At 41.9% G+C, this 23,648-nt stretch overlaps 1 protein-coding gene across 3 annotated transcripts; it reads left to right on the forward strand.

Annotated features, from left to right (window-relative positions):
- The first annotated feature begins 141 nt into the window (after positions 1–141).
- nadka (NAD kinase a) lies at positions 142–14,717 on the forward strand. Of its 3 annotated transcripts, none has more exons than XM_031868742.1 (12): positions 142–211; positions 912–1,088; positions 3,182–3,265; positions 7,882–8,011; positions 8,183–8,291; positions 10,097–10,182; positions 10,287–10,389; positions 10,512–10,654; positions 10,960–11,059; positions 12,852–13,009; positions 13,243–13,325; positions 13,740–14,717. In XM_031868742.1, the coding sequence occupies exons 2-12, from the start codon at positions 937–939 to the stop codon at positions 13,885–13,887; spliced, it is 1,296 nt and encodes a 431-aa protein (XP_031724602.1). In that variant the 5' UTR covers positions 142–211; positions 912–936; the 3' UTR covers positions 13,888–14,717. The 3 variants fall into 3 exon arrangements, with proteins under 3 accessions (XP_031724602.1, XP_031724600.1, XP_031724603.1); XM_031868740.1 differs by having other exon boundaries at positions 162–321; XM_031868743.1 differs by lacking the exons at positions 142–211; positions 912–1,088; positions 3,182–3,265 and adding an exon at positions 4,240–6,064.
- The last annotated feature ends 8,931 nt before the right edge of the window (positions 14,718–23,648 follow it).

The following is a 23,648-nucleotide window of genomic DNA, read 5'->3' on the forward strand; positions in this document are numbered from 1 at the left end:
AAGCCTGTGAAATTATACTTCTTTGTCATAATGTAATTACATAGTTATTTAGTTCCCTCTGATACAATCATAAAGTTATATATACTGGTCATCCTGACCCTTCGGTCGGTCTGGAGAAGTCGTCCAACATGACGTCGGCGAGGAGAGAGCCTGTGATTGGTCGGCCCGTATCAGGAAGCGATGAGCTGACTGTTGACAGGTCTCTTGCAGAGTAAGATGGTGTAGCAGTGTTTTCGAATGAAATAATGGCGAGACTTTGATCCAACGGCAGTTTGCTGCGCTCCTAATTTGTGTCGTCCCCTGTAACGCTGTGGGTGAAAGGTATTATTGGCAACAGAAGTGAATGACATCACGCTTTGTGTTGAGCATGCCCAACTGCTAGCTTAGCTCGCTAACTAGCTTAACACTAGATTAGTTAGCTCACTGTTGAATCTTCTGCCATCTGGACCCGTCACCATTCATCCGCTTAACAGTCATGAATGTGGTAGTGGAGGTCTTGTCGTAGCGAGCGTTGATAAACCATTCGACATTTGGGATATTACTAACTTAGTAGGCTAACGTTAACCGTTAGCTAAACTAGCTTTAGTGACAACGAGACTGCTTGCCTTACGCAGCCGCTTAATAGTTATTAACCTGTATGTAGCTAAGTTACAGCTAGGTTAGCTAACCTATTTATCCAGCTGGTTAGCCAACGGTAACCTCACATGACGGAACTCGTAAAAACCTCATTACTCAACTGACTTCATAATCTCCGCTATTGTGCTGCCACTTGACTTGCACAACTTTAGAGTTTCTCTGCTAAAAAAAAAAAGAAAGTGGTTAACGTTACAACTTTATTTCGAGTTACACAAGTTGAGCTGACCGGAAGTGATTTGACTCGAGCTTCATTAATACTTGACGTGCCTCGTCAGGTTAGTTGCAGCCTGGCTGTCAGAGATGGACGGTGGAGAGGAGGTGCGAGTGGAAGCTGCCCCGCACTGCTGCTCCACCTGTGATGGGGGGGAGGTCGCCGGACGCAGCTTGGCTCGACGCAGTAGGAAGACCCGCAGCCTGAGCACATCCTCCGCCGGCTGCTCCTCCGACTACAGGTGGGTGTTGACCACGGGACCCACACATTATGTACCAGGATTTCTCCGGGAAATTAAATATGACTCTGAGGAAACACTTGTCCAAGATGTTGAAACGCACTCTCCGCTTTATTGAGTTCATCCTAATTTGGCAATGACTCTTGTAATGTTCATGACACTTGGCATAAAGGTCGTTGTGATGGATTTATGTAAACAAATGGCTGTTTGGCTTTTGTAATAGGGAGGTGATGAATTTGCTAGAGCTACTTTGAGCAGTGACTCATGAATACCAAACATGAGGGAAGTGGGTTGTCTTGGCTGAAAGGTGCTACAGATCCGACTCTAATTTTAGGTTAAAAGAAATAAAGTGCGAGATTATTAAGACAAGCGGATCACATAAAAAACATTTTAAGACACCATCCTGGACTCTGATTCCTTTTGCCACTATTTATTGATCAATGGAAAAAATGATCCTTAGATTAATCGGTAATTGCAGTGTCAGTGTCCGGACTTATTTGTCCTTTTTGTTGATGAGCGTGTAATCAATATTCGCGTCAAGTCCAACTCCTAAGCTGACAGTTTTTTACAGGAAACCTGTAAATATGTGGAGGCTGTTTCATGGGAACTTTAAAGCTGCATTGAAACCATTTGGTCCACTAATGGGCAGGAGGACTCAGCAAACGGAGCAGCATTATCATCCCTTCCTGTTTCTGGCCTCCTGACTTAATTTTAAAAAAAAAAACAAAGAGCTAAAAGAGGCTCAAAACTCCAGAGAGCTGTGACACACATTAATTTCAGTCAGTGTTGATATGACAATATTGATGAATGCAGCTTAAAGAACCAGTAAACAGCAGATGGGGAATTCACAGAATCAGACCGCTAAGAGGATTTGTTGGCTGAGCGAGGTGGAGAAGCGTGAAGGCGTCTGTAGTCGGGAGGCCATCGTCACGGCTCAGTGTCACTGACCTTTCACCCCCCCGATGCAATCCTATTGTTTTAACAAAACATTTTCCAGCCGTCTCTCTCTCGCTCCACCGCGCACTCGCTACGCTTGCACTACGCACTGAGCTGTTCTGACGCTACTCTTCTAGCAAAACGAACCTGGATGCAAGCGATAGCTGCAGCATAACTTTCCCCGGAGCTGTAGTGGAGACTTTTGGCTATTAATCAAGAGAGATGTCATCCGTCATCATTTTGAGCTAAAATTAAAGAACCTGTCAAACAGCAGTAGTCAGTCAAGCTCTCTCTCTCTTTGTTTTTTCCGCTGACATTGGAAGACAATTGGACATTGTGCTCAGGTAGACACTTTATTTCCCCATTGGAGCTCCTTTTCTATTGGTTGCCACATTTGTAATATTGCCTTTTGAATTCCCTTGATTGTGGAATTCGCCAGTTCAGCAAAGTGATCGGCTGAAATTATCGCGATCAGGTGATTATGTAATATTTGCAACAGGCCTTGTGTTTAATGTTAATGGTTATTAAAACTGCTGGTCACTGATGCAGCGTTTGTGGTGCAGGGAGGAGTGATAGAAGTGTTTGTTTTTCAGACGTTTCACAATACATGATTACCATTTACCACCGGGCCCCATTGTTCAGCACCAAAGGTCACAGGCAACATGTTTTTAACCTTATGAAATACATTAGGGTAGAATAGTGGGTTGCCACTGTGTGACCCACAGGGTAAGAAATAACCTCATATCTGCTGACGATGCATTAAATTTGGGAAATCCTCGCGCTCACACCCTTTCTCTAAATGTCTGACTGTCACTGCGGCTTCACTTCTCTTTTTTCTGTAAACGAGGAAATGAAAGTGGAATTTATTTGATTAGAAATCTTGCATGAAGAGGCATTTAGACATGTAGGAGTTTTAGAGACATCCATCAGCAGCATGCACTGTTCTCCAAAGGATGGGAATGTCACACTTATCTCAAATATCACAACTGAAACAAACTCAAACATGTACTTCTTCTTTTTACTGTTTGAAAAACAGCATGCCCTTTAAAGCCAGTGTGTTTTTTCTTTTCTTTAACGAATTGTACAGGTGTTTGCATACTTTACCGGCAGCGTCTTGTTTCTTAAACCTGAATGTTTGCCTGTGTCGTCCTTTCTTCTAGAAGGCCTCAGTCGCTTCATGGACCAAGCCCTGTGACCACATTTGGCCCGAAGGCATGCATGCTGCAGAATCCACACACAGTGATGTAAGTCGCACAGAGCAAATGCTCTCCGCATCACAAGGAGTGTTTGTGCTTGTTTTTCTGAAGTTACGAGTCGGTGTACAACTTGTGACGGCCCTGCCTCTAACAGCAGTCATGGCTGATTGACTGATGCGGAGCACCTGGTCCTTGAGCATAAAGCCCTACTCCAGCGTTTTCTCTGGGCGCACGGCTTGTCTCTCTGGTATACGTGGCGTGATTGCTGCCATTTGCTGCTGGTTATGTTTATTTTTGCTGTCATTACACACACTTTATCACACACGCATCCACGTTGACGTTACTGATGTTACTGACTGACACACTTCATAAAGTTAACTATTTCTTTATTTGGTTAAAATAAATACTTTACGTAACCATCATCTGTTGTGTCTTTGGCGTATTTGTCATAGCCTAGGAGCCAGGTTGTGACAAACTTTGCATCGGAGTGTCAGTTTAGTCCGTGTTGCACCCAAAACTGAAGAAAGCCACTTTGCTGTTGCTTTAAGATCTTGTTGAGGCAAAACCGTCGTGACTCCACCTTTTTAACTACAACAATTTGCGCTCTCTGACTTTTTTTGGAAAAAGTTGAGTCTGAACTAAACTCCCCATACTACATAAATAAGTAAAAAAAAAAAAACTTATATTCCAACAGCTCTTGTTAAAAATACAATATATTTAACATATAACAACACAGTGCCAGTGCAGCTGATTGCCAGCAGACGCTGTGAAACAAACTGCCTGTCAATTAATGGTTTGTTCATCTCTTCATGACGGCTCATCAGACGGCTTATCCAAAATATACAGGACATGGAAATATAAAGACTCAGACATCAGACACGCACTTCATGTTTACTTTTGTCTTGAAGTGGACAAAAAATCTGTACTTTTACAAACAGACCGAGCGTCATTGAGGCCAAGTGACATCGCTCTTACTTAAATTATGAAAAGCCATTCTCCCTGTAGTAGTATTATTATTATTATTATTATTATTATTATTATTATTATTATATATCACACTGGTCTATAAGGTACTGTGTACTTCTCCCAAACTTGTTGTTTATGAGAAGCTTGTAACCTCATGAGCCCAGTCTTGCACTTAAATGTCTTAATATCCTCTTGTGTAACTTCAGAGTTAGCTAAACTCCAAACATTCCACGCCGTATGTTACGTGTTCTTTATCTGCTTGTTTCACTGCTCTATATGAAGTATTGAAACCAAGGACGTCCTTTATGGCAGTACTAATGCATCAAATATTGTACACTTTACAGTGAATTCAGCATCATCAAGCTGTTGCAGAGCTATGACATTTGGATTGCGTTGTAGCTAGCAGCAGGTGTTCATAATAACGTGTTAAAGTCCACGTAATGAGTCAGCAGACTTAGGATGGACTCGTGATTTATTTACCCATCAGAGCTTTGTCAGACTGTTGGCCTCTTGACTCCCTTCGGCCACATTAAGTTGCTCCCGGCAACTGTTTGTTTTGGGCAGCAGCAGTAATTGAAGGATTAGCTTCTTCAAAGCTGCGGGACGGGTTAAAAGTAGCAAAACCAGTCGATTCCCGAGCCTCTTTGTCAGGACGCTTTGTTCCGCATTGTTTTCACCGTGTGGGTGTGTGTTTGTGGGTGTGTGTGTGTAATCATGGCAAAATGTGTTCCTGGAGACACCTACTATAGCGTGAACTACAGGAGGGGGGGTTCTGGGTAGTTTGCTAGGTGTTGATATGTCTGTCTGACTTTGGGCAGATTCTGTGACTGTGACAGTCATGTAGCTGGGGTTAAAATGAGGGCAGAGTTTGAGGATGTGCTTGGGCCCCCACTTTATAAATAAACACTGTGCCAACAGACTGCACACATACCGCGTTCATTGCATAATAACGGAGCCTGTCGATAAGCACTTCCTCTTCCCGCAGGTCGTCAGGCAGCGTTGTCTTTCTTGGAAATGGGTCATAAAATAAAACATTTACTTTTTCTCAAGGCAGCAAATAATCAGTTTATTTCTAATTATTGCTACTTTAATTTTGACGTTTTTTCCCGTTAATTAACTGGACATCAAGCTTTATTTTTCTTCTTTTTTTTTTAAATAAGTTGAAATGTAAACCCTAACTTGATATATCTTATCCAGTAGTACAGTGTTTATTTCATACATAGCACCTATCATCCTACGTCATTTTAGATCATTTAAGTAATTCATTCTATAAATACAGAAGACTAATTGTGGTCATAGTACTTGTCACCACAGTGGATATACTAGTTTCAGGAACAGCTTTGTTGCGTGTCAGTAACTCACACCTGTCCTATCAGGAAAGTCTTTCCCTGAACTGGGCGTGTTCAGCACAGCCGAGTGGGCTGAGCCGAGATAAAGTCAATTTTAAGATGAGCTAGAGCCTTAACTCAGCAGCAGAATGCACCAGGACGGTTTAGAGTTAAGTCCTCGCTGGGACAGAAATAGCCCCAGTGGATCCATCCCGAGGGCTTGTTAGCCGATCCTGGAGCCTTGACCACACGCGCATGGAGAGAGACTCTCCTCGCTCGGCCTCTCAGACTGCCGCTGGCTGATCCGCAGCTTGACCGCGAGAAGCGAACTGACGCGGTTGCTCCACGCCACTTCACTATGTGTGGCAATCGAGGAAGTCATTGGAGGTAGAATGAGCCGTTCCGTCAGCGCGGGCCACCAGGACAGCATCCCGTTCTCCAGCTGAAACCCTTGAAGCGGCATCCTTTGTTACATGTGTACAGCCATGAAGTTCAACCAGTGCGTACCGCAGGACACTCCCGGCAACCTCGACGAGAACAAAGTGTGGAAGTGGTGAGAGCAAGTTCCCCCCCCCACCCTGTCTCTTTGTCAACACAGGATATGTTTAATGTGTTGCCAAACCAGATGAACAGAGCGCTGCACTGCCTGCGAGCTAAAACTGATGTCACGCTCCAGTGGTTCAGACAAAGCAGGGAACTAGTTTAGGCTTTTGCTTGAATGAATGAATATTTGTCTTGGAAGTCAAGGGTTGGGCTGATACGGCCTTTCGGAGGCTGATATGCCATATCAAGGTTCAACTGTACCCTGTCGAGCGGTGGTTGTAACGCTTCAGAAGTGTCGATGTTTGCGTGTTATCACAGGCTGGCTGTTAACAACGGCATGGCCCTGTGTTTAGGACAGAGAGGGAGGTCAGGGTGTGGATGCTTTGAGGTGGACAGAGGAGATGCCGCTATGAATAGATCACCGCTTCAAATGCTAATGAAGTATTGCTTTTGTTTTCCTGTGTTTGTGTTGGAAAACAGGCTGGCACAGCTTTCATTTAGTCTCAATCAGGCTCACTTAAATTAGGAAGTGGTTTATTGCATTCGTACGTTTGTCTCCACCTGTGGTGTTTTTTTTTTTTAAAAGCCGCGAGGGCGTTCACACAACCTGTGCAGCCTGTCTCACACTCGTATTTACTGCCTGGTGAGTAATCTGTGACAATTACAATAAGGCTGTAGTTAGTGGTGTTTTTTTAATCTTGTTTTTGATTTGACGGTTTGAGTCGATTCTGCTTTCTCGTGTTATTTGTTGGGACTGAAGGGGAACCTGCAGGATTACTGAGAATGCTGTCTGAGCATTTTAAGTACAGCGGTAGAGTCTGTTTCCACATGTGCGGCTGTTGTTGACATTCTGCTGAAACCTGTTCGCCCTGAGTAGAGATATCCCAGCCAAACAAAAACAACCTGTACAGTAAATCACCATTAGAAGGCTAATGTGAGGGCATCACCTGGTGTTCACAGTAAAACCCACGAAACATGAATGCAGCATTGACTTTGCAAATTGTCTCTCCAACCGCGTAGAAGCGCTTCGTGACCAGAGGGACCGAGTGTGGAGCGGAACTAAAGCTGAATGTCATGTTTATGGTTTCTGATATAATGAAATCGTTTAGTTAGGATTCACCTCCGTGACCTCCACTGATTGGTACAGCCTGTTCTAACCGTTGCTTGAAACTGCAATTCTCCACATGTGATTGGCGTAAAATGTCGTTGTGCGAGTCCGACGCTAATTTACAAGCCGTGTAAAGTGGAGCTAATGGTTGACAAGTACAGCATTGAGTGTGTTTGGGTATGTGTGCCTGCGAGCACTGAACATTTGACTCTTTAACAGTACAGTTATATATGTACAGTAATATGTACAAGAGCAGTTATCTAAGGTTTAACAATACCAAAGTCTAGGATTTAGTCTAGTTAAATCCTAGACTAGGATCCTTTGGCTATTTACAGCTTTATTTATCATATTTCCATGTGTTTTTATTAGTTTCATCCCTCTGGAGTTCATCCTCACAACTCGTTGCTCTTTGCTTGTCAACTCAGAATGCCCGATGGTTTGAAGAGATATTCTCACCCTCCTTTTTATCTTCAAAACTTGCCCATTTCACAGTGTTTTCTTTTAGAAACATTGTGCCAATAATGTCCCCGACTCGCTTTGAGTGGGGGTGCTGTACGAAGCAGTCCTGATTATGATGAACAGTAGGACGCTTCGGTTCATTAACAGATCCTACATCAGCCACAGTCTGTGGGTTCAGCGCTCGGGTCTTTGCTGATGTAACGGGTGCCCGTTCAGTCTGTCTTCTCCTCCTGAGGTCAAAGTTGTCTTTGTGTGTTCAGGCACATTCAAGACCCCGCCAGCCAACGGCTGACGTGGAACAAGCCACCGAAAAGTGTCCTTGTCATCAAGAAGATACGAGACGCCAGTCTGCTACAGCCTTTCAAAGAGCTCTGCATATTCCTCACCCAGGTATGCCCCATGTGTACACCCACACTGTTTAATATGGTAGTGATACGTCAGTGTTTAAGGGTGGGAAGCTGCTAATGGATCAATGGGAAACCATTTTGTGGGATGCTGTCTTTCTTTCAAAGTCCTTGCTGTCAGTTGCTAATCTTGTTTTTTTCGTGTGTGTTGTTGTAGGTGAAAGACTTGATTGTTTATGTGGAAAATAAAGTTCTGGAGGACCCAGCCATCTCAGACGATGAAAACTTTGGGGCCATTACAAAGAAATTCTGCACTTTCAGAGACGGTATGAAAACCAGCCATCTTTGCTATGACTGTATGCACACTATATACTGTATATACAGTTGTGTGAAAAAGTGTTTGCCCCCTTCCTGATTTCTTATTTTTTGCATGTTTGTCACACTTAAATGTTTCAGATCATCAAACAAATTAAAATATTAGACAAAGATAACACAAAATGCAGTTTTTAAATGAAGGTTGTTATTATTAAGGGGGAAAAAAATCCAAACCTACATGGCCCTGTGTGAAAAAGTGATTGCCCCCTAAACCTAATAACTGGTTGGGCCACCCTTAGCAGCAACAACTGCAATCAAGCGTTTGCGATAACTGGCAATGAGTCTTTTACAGCGCTGTAGAGGAATTTTGGCCCACTCATCTTTGGAGAATTGTTGTAATTCAGCCACATTGGAGGGTTTTCGAGCATGAACCGCCTTTTTAAGGTCATGCCACAGCATCTCAATCGGATTCAGGTCGGGACTTTGACTAGGCCACTCCAAAGTCTTCATTTTGTTTTTCTTAAGCCATTCAGAGGTGGACTTGCTGGTGTGTTTTGGATCATTGTCCTGCTGCAGAACCCAAGTGCGCTTCAGCTTGAGGTCACGAACAGATGGCCGGACATTCTCCTTCAGGATTTTTTGGTAGACAGCAGAATTCATGGTTCCATTTACCACAGCAATTCTTCCAGGTCCTGAAGCAGCAAAACAGCCCCAGACCATCACACTACCACCACCATATTTTACTGTTGGTATGATGTTCCTTTTCTGAAATGCCGTGTTACTTTTACGCCAGATGTAATGGGACATACACCTTCCAAAAAGTTCAACTTTTGTCTCGTCAGTCCAGAGTATTTTCCCAAATGTCTTGGGGATCATCAAGATGTTTTCTGGCAAAACTGAGACGAGCCTTTGTTTTTGCTCAGCAGTGGTTTTCGTCTTGGAACTCTGCCATGCAGGCCATTTTTGCCCAGTCTCTTTCTTATGGTGGAGTCATGAACACTGACCTTAATTGAGGCAAGTGAGGCCTGCAGTTCTTTGGATGTTGTTCTGGGGTCTTTTGTGACCTCTTGGATGAGTCGTCGCTGCGCTCTTGGGGTAATTTTGGTCGGCCGGCCACTCCTGGGAAGGTTCACCACTGTTCCATGTTTTCGCCATTTGTGGATAATGGCTCTCACTGTGGTTCGCTGGAGTCCCAAAGCTTTAGAAATGGCTTTGTAACCTTTTCCAGACTGATAGATCTCAATTACTTTGTTTCTCATTTGTTCCTGAATTTCTTTGGATCGCAGCATGATGTCTAGCTTTTGAGGATCTTTTGGTCTACCTCACTTTGTCAGGCAGGTCCTATTTAAGTGATTTCTTGATTGAGAACAGGTGTGGCAGTAATCAGGCCTGGGTGTGGCTAGAGAAATTGAACTCAGCTTTCCAAACATGTGATAAACCACAGTTAATTTCTGTTTTAACGGGGGGGGCGGCAATCACTTTTTCACACAGGGCCATGTAGGTTTGGATTTTTTTCCCCCTTAATAATAAAAACCTTCATTTAAAAACTGCATTTTGTGTTTACTTGTGTTATCTTTGTCTAATATTTAAATTTGTTTGATGATCTGAAACATTTAAGTGTGACAAACATACAAAAAAATAAGAAATCAGGAAGGGGGCAAACACTTTTTCACACAACTGTGTGTGTGTGTGTGTGTATATATATATATATATATATATGTATGTATGTATGTATGTATGTATGTATGTATGAAAACAAAACAGTCAGGAGCTTAGATGAGATAATTAAAAGGCTTATTGTCTTTATATTTCCCAGATCTTGATGACATCTCCAATCGCATAGACTTCATCATCTGTCTTGGTGGAGATGGAACTTTGCTTTATGCGTCTTCGCTCTTCCAGGTATTCAGCCTCATTCCTCCTGTCACTCTAAAAACAGCCTTCATGTGCTCTTTACATTTACTGGTATGACACTACAGTGCTCTCCTTCCTTTGTTTACTTGTAGGAGAGCGTTCCACCAGTTATGGCCTTTCACCTGGGCTCCCTGGGATTCCTGACACCCTTCAAATTTGACACCTACCAGTCTCAGGTCACCCAAATTATTGAAGGTAGTGAGTGTTCTCCAACCTCTGTCTTTCTACAGCTCTTGTTCTGTTTGCCAAAAGCACACATGCTCCAGTTTTCATAAACAAAAGACACTTCATATATTTGTATGTGGTGTGTACTGTAGGTAATGCTGCCATCGTCCTGCGAAGTCGCTTGAAAGTGCGGGTGCTGAAGGAGAACTGCGAGAAGAAGGCCAGAGTTGACGAAAACTGCATCATCCTGACTAACGGGGACATTGAAAGCAGCCGGAAAGCCGCGCAGTATCAGGTAATATCTGCAGCCAATGGGGAGCTCGCTCCGCACTGTAAACATGACCAACCAGCTAAGCCATGTGCTTACAATATAATAACTTGCTCGACTTCTCCCCCCGATGCTTTTCGGCGGGTAACATGTTGTTAAAGAACCACAAACGTAAACAATGTCGTCAGCTCCATGACAAGAAATGCAGCTCTGACTGCAGGTATGAGGTTACTACTCGATAATAACACAAGTATGAGCGAGAGAGTGAGTGTGTAGATCAGGTGCTGGTGGTGTTTACGACAAACTGATGAACCTGTGACTGTGCGTTTCAGGTACTGAATGAGGTGGTGGTGGACAGAGGACCCTCCTCATATCTCTCCAACGTCGACCTCTTCCTGGACGGACACCTCATCACCACAGTGCAGGGAGACGGTGAGTGATGTTCAGCCGCGAAATCTGAGCGCTTGCATGGGGTCGGTGTAGTTTGTGCCGTATACCACCACCATTTAACAATGGTAACTGAATTAGATCAGTGTTGTGTGGCGTTCCCCAGCTGAGTGGCGAGCCATGCTCTCTGAGTGAAACCGGTCCGACAGCCCAAACAACACGCTCTGCAGATAGAGCAACCTTTATTCTCCTTCACCTTCCAGCAAGCATTGCATTTTATACTGAAGCTTCTAAACATGTTTTCGTTGCGTTCATTCAAAATACAAAAACACTACTCGACATTGCAGCATATAAAACCAGTTGCATTTGAATTCTTTGGCTCGCACAGAGAAACTGCAGGTTGCAGGAGGTTCATGTAGATTCATGATTACACATTTCATCTGCAATCCTAACTGCATGTAACACATTCACATGGTGGGTTCATTTTTTATATTAAGTTTACAAATGTATCCATCATGTGGGTTGATATATAAAACAAGAATAAGGCTCTGCACACGCTCTCATCGAATTCCATGTTCTGATGAAAACTGTCAACGTGGGAGCTCAACTACAACATGTAGCCTTTTTAAGAATGTGATATAGAAGTATAATGAATGTCCTGTAGTAGTATTGTTAGAAAAACACGCACTGTACCGTATTTTCCGCACTATAAGGCGCACTGGATTATAAGGCGCACCTTCAATGAATGGCCTATTTTAGAACTGTTTTTATATATAGGGCGCACCGGATTATAAGGCGCACCTTCAATGAATGGCCTATTTTAGAACTGTTTTTATATATAGGGCGCACCGGATTATAAGGCGCATAGAATAGAAGCTACTACAGTCAAACGTTTGACAGGGGTTGCGTTATGCATCCACTAGATGGAGCTGTGCTAAAGGGAATGTCAACAAAACAGTCAGATAAATCATTCAGTCAAACTTTATTGATTTTTGATTTCATTCACAATACGGTAACTTAAACGTAGAGGGGAACTTTTCCCTGATTCAGTAAACACGTAAAAGAAACAGTCTGATACCACTAAATCAAACGTTAGTGCATTCACAATATAGTAACTCTCGAAATTGTTCAACTTGCGTATAAAACGTAGTTAGTGCATTCACAATGCGTAGCTGACAGCCTTGAGTTTGAACTCAGCGTCGTAAGCGTGTCTCTTGAAAGGTGCCATTTTGGGGTCTTTATACACACAAGTGGTGTTGGACTAGGAGTAAGCACAGTACCGGTGTTTACCGCTATTACTTCGGCGACGCACCTGACTACGGTAGCCGTAATGCTGCAAGCGGTGCGGCTTTGTAGTTTACCAGTCGTACTGAAACATTTTGACAGAGCGCCGTGTACAACCAGTATAGATCAACCAATTAACCAATTGATCCATATATAAGGCGCTCCGGATTACAAGGCGCACTGTCGTTTTTTGAGAAAATTAAAGGCTTTTAAGTGCGCCTTATAGTGCGGAAAATACGGTACATGTTTTTGCAAGTGTTCACTTCCTGTTGGAATGTTGATGCATAAATTCTAAATTAGTGCTAAAACAATTACTAGATTAATTGCAAAGGTGATTGAGTATACTTTTGATATTCAGTCCATAGTTTCTCCGTATGATGAAAGAATTAAATCTATTCATCAAAATTATAATGACAATATTTGTCTCTGGTCTAGAGTGTAAGTGTGAGATTAAGGTGTATTTCTATTCTACATATACATTTGTTTTTGTGCCATATTAAACCTACGTGACGTGGTATCGTGCCATAACTCTGTGTCTCTGTGTCCCCCTCAGGTGTGATAGTATCTACACCCACCGGTAGTACAGCGTATGCAGTGGCAGCAGGAGCCTCCATGATCCATCCCAACGTGCCAGCCATCATGATCACCCCCATCTGCCCTCACTCGCTCTCCTTCAGGCCCATCGTGGTGCCCGCCGGTGTGGAGCTTAAGGTATCGACACCAACTGTTTGAGTCACTTAAGGAAGTGGTTTGTTTTGCACTGGTTTTTACCGAATATGGTGCATATGATATCACCTGCAAGTGCTACTACAACTACTACTACATGAACTTAAAGATATGTTTTGATGATTAAAAAAAGAGAGTATATTAATTGAGCATTGATGACAATAAAACAACCTTTGTCTTTTCTGTGACTTTTCTGCACCCTTTGCTTGACTTGTTAGATAATGCTGTCACGTGACGCAAGAAACACAGCCTGGGTGTCATTTGACGGAAGAAAGAGACAAGAGATCTGCCACGGAGACAGGTTAGTCCGCATAACGAGCTGGTCATCGCACCTCAGACAATGAGACTCCGCACTAGATAACGAGTTTAACGCTCAGCTGCCTCAACCCTGCCCGGCTTTGTTACGTAACCGTATCAACCCGCTTAACAGGCGTGAGCCGAGGAGTTTACCACACCTCAGATCCATGTTTTTCCTTTAGGTAACTCATTCAGAGATCACCTTCCTGGTTCTGCCATTGTTTATGAGTCACCGAAGCAGACTCAGACAAATACCCAGTGTTGCTTCAGGAGGAAGTTGCGTTGCTGTATCTGATGTCAATACCTCCTCTTTTGTTTGTTCAATTGATTGCACGTACCTGGACTTCTCCTTCTTGTTTGGCCTGCAGCGATTGGTGACATAAAACCTGGTTCTTTTTTTTTTCCATCCTTGTTCTAGTATTACCATCACCACTTCCTGCTTCCCTGTTCCCTCCATCTGTTTCCGGGACCCGGTCAATGACTGGTTCGAGAGCCTGGCCCAGTGTTTGCACTGGAATGTGAGGAAGAAGCAGAACTACCTTAGCTCGGAGGACGAGGAGTTCTGAAGGCACGGGGGGGGGGGGTCTTCAAAGTCTCGAGGACTCCTTAGTCTTGGTTTTAGCTCGACCGTGCTCTGTGCTGTTTTGTCTTTAATGGATAGGTCTCACCAAACTCCATTCAGAATCGCCTGTCGTAATAACGTTGCCCACAACATTGACAAAAACCTCAAATCACTATTGTAAAATTATATTTAATCATTTTAGTTTTTTCATAGTAACAGTTTTATTTATTTCATAGTTTTTATTTCATATGGCCCTTTTTCAAAAGTCTGTCTTCACTCTTGGTGAGACTGGAGTTGTCACAGCCTCGTGATCCCTCAGCCTGTCACCCAAAATCCTCCCGACAAGCTTTACTTACAACAGCTACCAAATTATGACGCTAGCTCGCGTTAGCTAGAGTAGAGCTTTGAGTCTCTTCCCTAACCCGATTGGGCCGGACCTGATCTGCCGGGTTCGGCTGTATTTTGTCACAAATGTCTGTTACCCCACTGAAGACGCGCGCCCAATCATCGCTCTACGCTAGAGCAACAACGATGCCAAAGTCATTTAGAATCAAACACCGAGCTGCAGCACTCGCACCTCTAGGTTCTCTAGTAGGTTCGGATTATTACTCATCATCAAAGTGGAAAGCCAGTGCTAACGGCAGCTGCTAGCTTAATTTACATAACTCTGCGGAGAGTGAAGGGAAGCTTATCTACAGTCTATTGGGTGAACGGTGATGAGGCGGAGACTGGTGAAAACGCCACTCTTGAATGACGACATTTTTGTGTAATTTATAAAAAAAAAAATGATAGACATATACAAGCAACATTTGAAAATGGGTATTTTGAGATAAAATTAAATGAATAAAAAAAATCCTATGGAAATAACTTTTCATAAAGAAATGTTTTTTAATAATTATTTTTTTCACAATATTGGACACTTGTTGCCTAATCGAGCTACTCGGAGAACCGGGGTTACACAAGTAACCTAGCAGCGTTTTTATTTTAGGGGTATGCAGCATTAATGATTCTCTGCTCAGGTAGTCGTGACTCCACTCTATCGTTCCATAGTTATTAATATCCTTTAATAAGTCTGTAGAATACCCCAGAAGATATTCTGTCATGTTCTAATGTGTAAGCACGTTAAAATGGTGATGATCTGAATGGAGTTTGGTCCCACTATTTGTCCAGGATTGTCTCCGTGTGTTTTCCTTCTGCGTTCCTTACAAACTGGCCTTTTGAAATCAAAAAGCAGTTTGAAGAGATGATGTTTCTACTAGTAATCAGAAGGAAATGCAAGGCTTGCACTAAAGCTCTGAACGTCGGTTGTGAATGGCAGTTATTGCATTACTCTCGATGGTCTGCTTTGGCACTTTTTACTCTGCAAAACAGACCATATGGACGGCAGGGACACATCGACTACTTTATAAACCACAAGTTAGCTACTTCAGTGGAGGTTACAGATTTTCTTAAATATTCTAAAACATCTGTTAAATCAAACTTACCTAAATTATGTTAATCAAATCAGGAGAAACTGATGTAATATCATGAATTTATGACAAATGATGTCTTACACATTTTTTTTTTTTGTTGCATCTTGGGGGGGGCAGATTTACAGTACATCTACTTGGCAATAGTGACCCAAATGTACAGACTGTGCCTTAAACACTGGTATCATTAATTTATGAAAATGTAATTTTTCAAGGTTTACGTCATTGTGATGATGCGATCGCACAGATGTGCGATTTGTGCATTTCCATTGCAGCCACATGCTGACTGCTGTCTTTGCTCAGCACGACACTTGATCGGCTATTTGGGTTCTTTAGTAGGCATCGCATAATCTCTGTTCCGCTGTCACGTAGTCAAGAATGCAGGAAGATGATATTCATTCCAGTTCCCATTTCTTCAGTGTCTGTTTTTAAGCCATAGCTGAACTCTGTGTAGGTTTTATAGACCGATGTCTGTGGGCTGTGGGTGATCTAAAGGTTCTGTCTACGTTTTTCAGACTCTCTTCAGTTTGCTACAACTCTGCCAACTGTGTAGTCTTTGCTGAAAACGTGTTGCCTCCCATACATATCTCTTCACGTATGTTTTTCTAGATGTTAATATATATATATATACATTTATAAATTGGCTCAGCAAATTGTGTCCGATGGAAGACGTGTCACCCGTTACTCAAGTGGACCAGCTAAGCTCTGAAAGGCAATCATTCCTTTAACTCTGAGTATATATTGTGATGCTTGAATAAGATGAATTTTGTAAAGTCAATATGTTTATTAATCTGTTTACAATGCATCATTGCTGAAAATAAATCTATTTGATACTTTTTTTACATTAATAAGCGCTATAATTAATTGTCGACCAATAAGTCTGTCAGTCTGGCTCTAACTTTTCAAAAGCTTGTAATGCATCAGAAGGATTTGTGAAATACTTATACATTCAAAAGGCTTTCCAGGACAACTTGACATCTTTAATAATGTGTCAAAACAGATGATGGAAAAGGATGCGGTTTGTTTCCAGTGTTGGTGAACTGTCGAGCCTCACTGAACCCCAGTTCTGCAAAAGAAAAAGGCTTTTACTTCTATTTTCTATGAAGCATTGTCAACTCTTCTCTCAAAGTGCTTTTCACTTTTGTAACTCTTGACTTTTATATTTATGTATGTTTGTTTCGAATATGAATCTTTCTATTTTTTTCCCCCAGAGCACTTTAATAAACAGAAAATGTAACTAGGGAGTGTGTATCCTCCTGTTTGATCATCGTGCTTCACTCTTGAAACCAGTCCTTGGGTTCATGTTTGCTTTAAATCATGGAAATGTGGTGGAAGTCGTGCAATATCCACTAAAAAAAACTAGTTCCCTGGATGTAACTCCAGTTCTGTGAGTATGTACATAGCGAAGGGAATTTACATCCAAATAACTTTTCACTCTTCTTATTGAGCAACGAGCCAAAACATCAATCTCGTTTTATTTTATTAAGAACCTTAAATGAAAAAAAAAAAAAAGTGTAACGGTACCCGCGTGCTGCAGAAGAGGTAAACATTCCAGTGTCTCCCAAAGAAGTAGTCAAGACGATGCAGATTACAAGATTCAAGTTAGACAATTACTATTTCAAAAAGCACATTAAAGTTAGTCAACATTGGATGTAATTTACAGTAAAAAAGATATTTTGAGATAAAAGCTGCTTTGATATGAAAGATGGACAAAATCGTTGGTGTCTACGAACACCAATAGATGTTACAATACTGTAATAAAAAAATAATCAAATGCATGTTATGTATTTTCAGTTGTAATGCTTTACATCCTGTAGATAAACCAGTGTTGGCTAGAATCAAATGTAAACGGCACATCAGTAAAAAAAAAAGAAAAGTCAACCGACTGATCATTTTGGTGGAGTTGACGAACAATATGAGCTCCGTATTTATCAGCACAGTGCTAAAGCTTCTTATAAGGCCCTCTGCATGAAGCTGTGTCCTTGGTCCATAACCACCAGGTGTGATATCACTTGCTGTGGGCAAACACTGCAAACAAAAAAGAAAAGTATGGCTAAATACAACATTTTGGTTGTCTGCTGCTTTCTAGCCAACAAACGCGCTCAAGGTGAGTACAGTTGGACAAAACTTAGGTTTCTCAGAATTTAGGGACGTGATCAAGACAACATAAAGAGGAGAGGGCAAGTAGTTCATGATATGTAGAAATCTGTAAAGCTTAGTTAATATTCCCCTGGTCTTCTACCCAGAGTAACATTTGAAGGACTGAAACCAAGAAAAGAAAACCAATGCTATACTCACTCCTCTCCCTCAGGCCTTGTCCAAAGCTGCGCACCAGCCTGATGAGGCCCCAGAGTAAAACCACTTTAATCACCAGTGAAATCAAAGCTCCGGTGATGGCGGCTGCCTCCAGGGTGTACGTGCCGTCGTGGAACCATATCATTCCCACCTGCAGTTAAAGCAAACCACTGTTTTTCAGCAGCAATCCAGCAATGTCATACTCTTATTACAGCTACAGATAAGATGCTTAATCGTCCCTAGTGATAGCTTCATGAAGCTTTCCATCCAATTGGTTCACTCATGGGCAGAAGCTTCATGGTGCTTCATTCGCTCTACTGCGCCATCAAGTAGACAATAAATGTGATGATAATGACACCACGGCTTTGGTGTGTGAAGCTTTGAATTGAATGAATGATGTTTGTGATGCCAATACATAACTTATGAACTTATTAATATGGTGTCTGTCTTTATGATACAATGGTGGGGTCAAAAGGGAAAGTGGAAACAAATTGGGGAGAGGTGTGTGATGTGAATGTGCTTGTGTTCATTTGTATTTAAAAATAACAACTTTTCCACAGTGCTGGGCTTCAGGCGGTTTCTTTTTTTTGAGATTATTTCACCTGCTTTAGAAAACACCCTTTCACAGGGCACAGATGAAGCTGGGGTACAGAGAATAGTTTGCAAAAAAACGAGCAATAAAGTCCGAAGTACACAAAATGTGACAGGGGATCCATTGTGTTTCACTGCCCGTTATATTTCGAATCGCACGCCAGACCCGTGAACCATTTCCTGAATCAGTCACGTGGTACGGCCGGTTCGCGAGGCTTCGACCGTCACCACATACGTCAACACAAGCCTCGATACACGCTTCACAAAAATCTTCCTGGATTACTCGACACAAACTTTCGAAGCCTCGACACGAAAGGTCACATCACTAATCGCGCCCTTGAGGACATTTCTACTATTTTGACGTTAAATTAAACTAAAATTTTAAATTGCCCTCAACAAAAGCTCTAGTCACTGCTGTTTGAGTAACGTTTGCTAAAAAAAAAATACATGGATTGATCAGGATTTGTAAAAGCCAGTCCACCTACAGATTCAGAGAAATTTAAATATTTGAAATCTGGTAAAAAATGTCAGCAGCTCACCGTGTACATCAGATAAACAAAGAAGGCTAGTTGAGGAAGGTTCTGCACCATGAAGACCCAGACTAAGACCTTGACTTCCTTTAACACCTGAAGAACAAAAAGATGTTACAACCACTAAATGCTTGTGAATTTTACCATCTGTACTCTTAATGATTTAGAATGCATCATGAATGACATTTTCGTATCAGTTAGTGGTCCCTCTGTGTGCAGTTTTACTAGTGAAGAATGGATGAAGAGCGCTCACCGCAATCGCCCCAACAGCAGCGGTCAGGCAGGCCCACCCTACTCCGACGCCCAGGATAATCCTGTTGGTAGCAGACATGGCCGGGTCCACCGCCGTGATCAGGATACAAAGACACAACTGAAACAACAACTGCATGTCATTATTGAGCTCATTTGAAGAAATACTTGTCCAAGAGTTTGGTTCTTTCACGTAGTTCTAAAATCACACACAGGCATTCTTTTGTACCAACCGTGTTACAGAAAAGGCACACAGACCAGTTCTTTGAACAAAGGAAGCACCAATTGACATGAAATTAATGCAACCACAAAACACGAGCCAACAGAAAACTACCTCTGCAGCTATTCTCACTGACATCACTGTTTTGACTCTGTCCTGGTTCATACCTACGTGCATACATGCACTGCATACTATGACATTTTTAGTAAAATACTATGCTATGGCTTTTTTTATGACAAAGAATACTGCACTATTTTTATGATTTTGTTTTAATATACTACACTATTACTTTTTATGAATCTTTTCGACATATATGACTGACTTTTTCGATATACTATACTATGATTTTTAAAAACTTTTTCGACATAATATATTATGGCTATTATGGCAGGTTATACTATGACCTTTCCAGATGCTATACTATCACTTTTTTATGACATATTTCGACATACTATACTATCATTTTTTTCGACATGCTATATACTGATTATTTTATGACTTTGACATGCTATACTATGATTTTCTTTTACTTTTTCAACATGCTATATTATGACTTTATTATGACGTATTTCGACATGCTATACTGTGACGTTTTTCGACATGCGATCTATGACGTTTTTCGACATGCGATCTATGACGTTTTTCGACATGCTATACCATGTGAATCAGAATCAGCTTTATTGACCAGGTGTGAGTACACATATCAGGACTGGAATAAATATTGAATGACTAACGTACCAGGTTGCTATTTATACATCAGGTAGGTAGATGTGTACAACATATGTATGTACACATCAGTTTACAGTATATACAGCACCTTAGTGTATAGGCCTATTTGACAATTATATGTACATGGTACAAAAAACTATATTTAAACAACTAAATTTAAAATAAAGTATAATTTAACTGATGAGTGACGACCTGTGGGAACAAACTGTTCCCGTGTCTGGTTGTTTTGGGGAACAGTGCTCTTAAACCCCCTACCAGAGGGGGAAAGTTGGGACATGTTGGGTCCAGGGTGTGATGGATCTGCAGTGATGCAAACAGCCCTTTTCTTGACTCTGTAGGTGTATAAGTCCTGAATAGAGATCAGGAATGTAACAGTTCTGGTGTGCAGTCAGTGTAGGAGAAGAACAGTGGGGAAAGCTCACATCCCTGGGAGGAGCCGGTACTGATAATCTGGGAGCTGGATGTCATCCTCCCCAACTTTACCTGCTACATCCGGTCTGTCAAAAAAATTGTGATCCATTACAAGTGGGGGCTGGCACAGTAAACTTGGTGAGTTTGGAGAGGACTTCTGAGATTACGATGTTGAACGCCGAGCTTAAGTCCACAAACAGGATCCTTGCATATGTTCCTGGGGAGCCCAGTTGTTGCAGGATGTAGTGCAGTCCCATTGACTGCATCATCCACTGAGCTGTGAGCCGGGTGGGCAAACTACAGGGTGTCCAGCAGGGGTCCTGTGACGTCCTTCAGGTGGGCCAACATCAGTCTCTCAAAGAATGTTTTATGACCACAGACGTCAGGGTGACGGGCCTGTCGTCATTTAATCCTGTGATAATCAAGGTTTGATTTCGACTCACAACCCTTTTCCTCATGTCATCCACTCTCACACCCCCTTCTCTGTCAGTCAGTCTCCAGCTGCTCTACTAAAGACCATAAAAGCATTAAATAAAACAGACAAAAAGCCAAGCAAATGGGAGCAGAATGGGTAAGCATGCAGTGACTAGGTATCATATTTGGGCCAAATTAAATGTTTGGACTCATTACAGTCCTGCAAAAGCCAGAGAGATTTTCTTTTGTCAGCATTTGATTCATTGATTGTTGTCAGGATGTAAAGAGAATTTCAACAAATATAAAAATGTTTCTGAAAACATTACGAACCCTAGCTTTAATATTAATATCCCAAACATTTATCTGAAAGAAGATGGTTTTAACTGGGGAAAGTGCTGATCCATTGAGATTTGTGAATATAAAAAAAACAAGCATTGTGAAATTAGATTTTTCCAGCAAAGGAGATATATAGGAAGTATATTACAGTGACGGTAGCATTTAGGTTAATTATACAGGAACATGAGGGCTTTATATACAGATTGTACAGGCTTGAATATTGTATCTGTGGTTAAGGGACCAAGAGGTTAAACAGTTATATGCGAGGAAATCATGGCACGGAAACCAATCTTAGCAGTTTGAAAACAATCTAAAATTATTACGTTGAATTTTGTTTTTGCAACATCTTGCTGAACTTATTGAAGCACAGAGTTGAGTCTAACGTGACACCGAGGTATTTTAAACTGGAAACCACTTGTAGCTACTCACCTGATGCATAAACAATGTTGTTGAGGAGTATCACTTGCTCTCTCTGTTGACTGTATTCTTACATTAAGATGAAAGCACGAATCTGCAAGTCACTTTGCGACAGCCTCCATTAACCATTAAGTCTTTACAGTTTATATTTTTGTATCATTCGCGTATATTTGGACATCAGCTCAAAAACATGCTGAAGGCAGATATTGATGTACAAGCTAAGAAGGACCAGACATAAAATAAAACTGTCAATGACATCGTATCCACCGGATCGTCACACACTGATTTCTGTTTGAGGTAGCATTTGAAGCTGCAGAAAAAAAATAAAATGACATTTTTGTAAGGAGGATGTTGTGATAACCTGTGTCAAGGGCTTTTCTTACGCTAAGATACACCTCACAGACTGTGCTTTCAGGCATTTATAAGCTGCTATAGTGTTACCCTTTGCTTCACCTATAAAATAAAAATTTAAGCTTTTAATTTTCAAATGTATTTAGTGACCATGATCCTCAACATAAATGTTTGAATGTCAGCATTTCACTTGAATTTAATTGCCGTTTTAAGAACACTCTTCTGTTCCTTCATTTAAATCCAATTTACGAGCAATGAGGTCGAGTCAAGATCTGAGTCATTATAAGGCTTAATTGTCCTCTCTGGTGTGTTGCTACATACAGTACAAGGTCACTTTATAGGTTTCCTGTCCGCTTTATTTTCCCCCAGTTCATGTTAAAAATCACCAAATATAATAACTTTTCTATCAAAATGACATTGCCTTAGCAAGTCTTTAAAATGCTCAAACTGGATCATTTTAGCAGAGGGTGGCTGGTAAATTCCAATAATGACCTATGAAAAAGCAACTTGACATGGGCCGCTGGTAGCGCAGGGTAAACACCATCCCAGCATAACTTACAGTGTGAAATATATGAGGGTTCTTTAACGTTGCAACTGCTGGGTTTTTAGGTGGTCTTTATCCAGTGTTTTTGTAATATATAGTATTTACCAACTGACTTGTGGTCAGGTTTTTTTTATTTTTCAAGGATCATTAATTGTCATTACGCAACACACGGATGGCTTTTTGTGGGCTTGATGGAGAGATACTGGGTAACACTCACTGGCACTGACTGTTGAAGGTTTCCCAATTTCATGCAGATTCCACACATTGCCAGCAGCTGCTCCCGTTAGCCTCCCACTCTCCAGTTAGATCCACACCTAGCCAGCACTAGTCCCTGGCAGCCGCCTTCTCCACTATGTAGTATGCCTGTTGCCAGACCAGTAACACCCTGGTCCCTAGTGACAAGCAGATGTGTTTTCCTCTCCAAGAGTTGGTCAAATGTAACTCGAACAGGTAACAGGAGCGAGGTTAGTTAGTGTGTTCTTGGCCTGGTTGTACAAGATTGAAGTTTCTGTCGGCTTCACCTTTGGCCCGACAAAGCTGCCTTAGTGTTGCTGTAAACCAGGGTTTATTGCTGTTTTCGTGAGCGCACACACATTTCTTCACAAACACTGTTGTAAAATGTCACAATGTCAATGAGTTCATCCAAATCTGTAGCTGCAACATCACAAACACACTAACCAGTGCAGTCAAAGCAGGCCTTTAACTCCAGCTTTGCCTCCCTGGTGTATCTGGTCAGTCTGGACCACAGCCTGAGCAGATTTGAATTTCTGCCAGCAAGTTGGGAGAGGATGACCCAGCCAATGATCAGAGAGTCCCAAGGCTGCACGGGGATCAGAGCAATAAGTGTCCTTTACCGTAGTGTGGCAATGATCCGGCATGTAATTATCACTGGTGGGACATTGAATCTGTTGTCCGTATTCATGAAGTTCTTTGCTGAGGTTTGCTCTGTTAAAATTAGCTTGAACAATGAGAGAGAGGAGTCTGGGTTTTTTCCTCCATGTTATTAATTTGTCCAACCAGGTGTTGCAAAGCCTCGCTGACACACGCCTCAGGTGGGGTACAAACACCGACCAGAACAAACGAGAACTGCAAACGAGAAAGTGCTGCGTGCACCATTTCAATGCAAATTTCAATTTAAAAAAAAAAAAAATACGCACGCATGCACACACACACACACACACACACACACACACACACACACACACACAC

Source organism: Anarrhichthys ocellatus, unplaced genomic scaffold (assembly GCF_004355925.1).
Source record: "Anarrhichthys ocellatus isolate YVR2014 unplaced genomic scaffold, GSC_Weel_1.0 scaffold44, whole genome shotgun sequence".
Lineage (NCBI taxonomy): Eukaryota > Metazoa > Chordata > Actinopteri > Perciformes > Anarhichadidae > Anarrhichthys > Anarrhichthys ocellatus.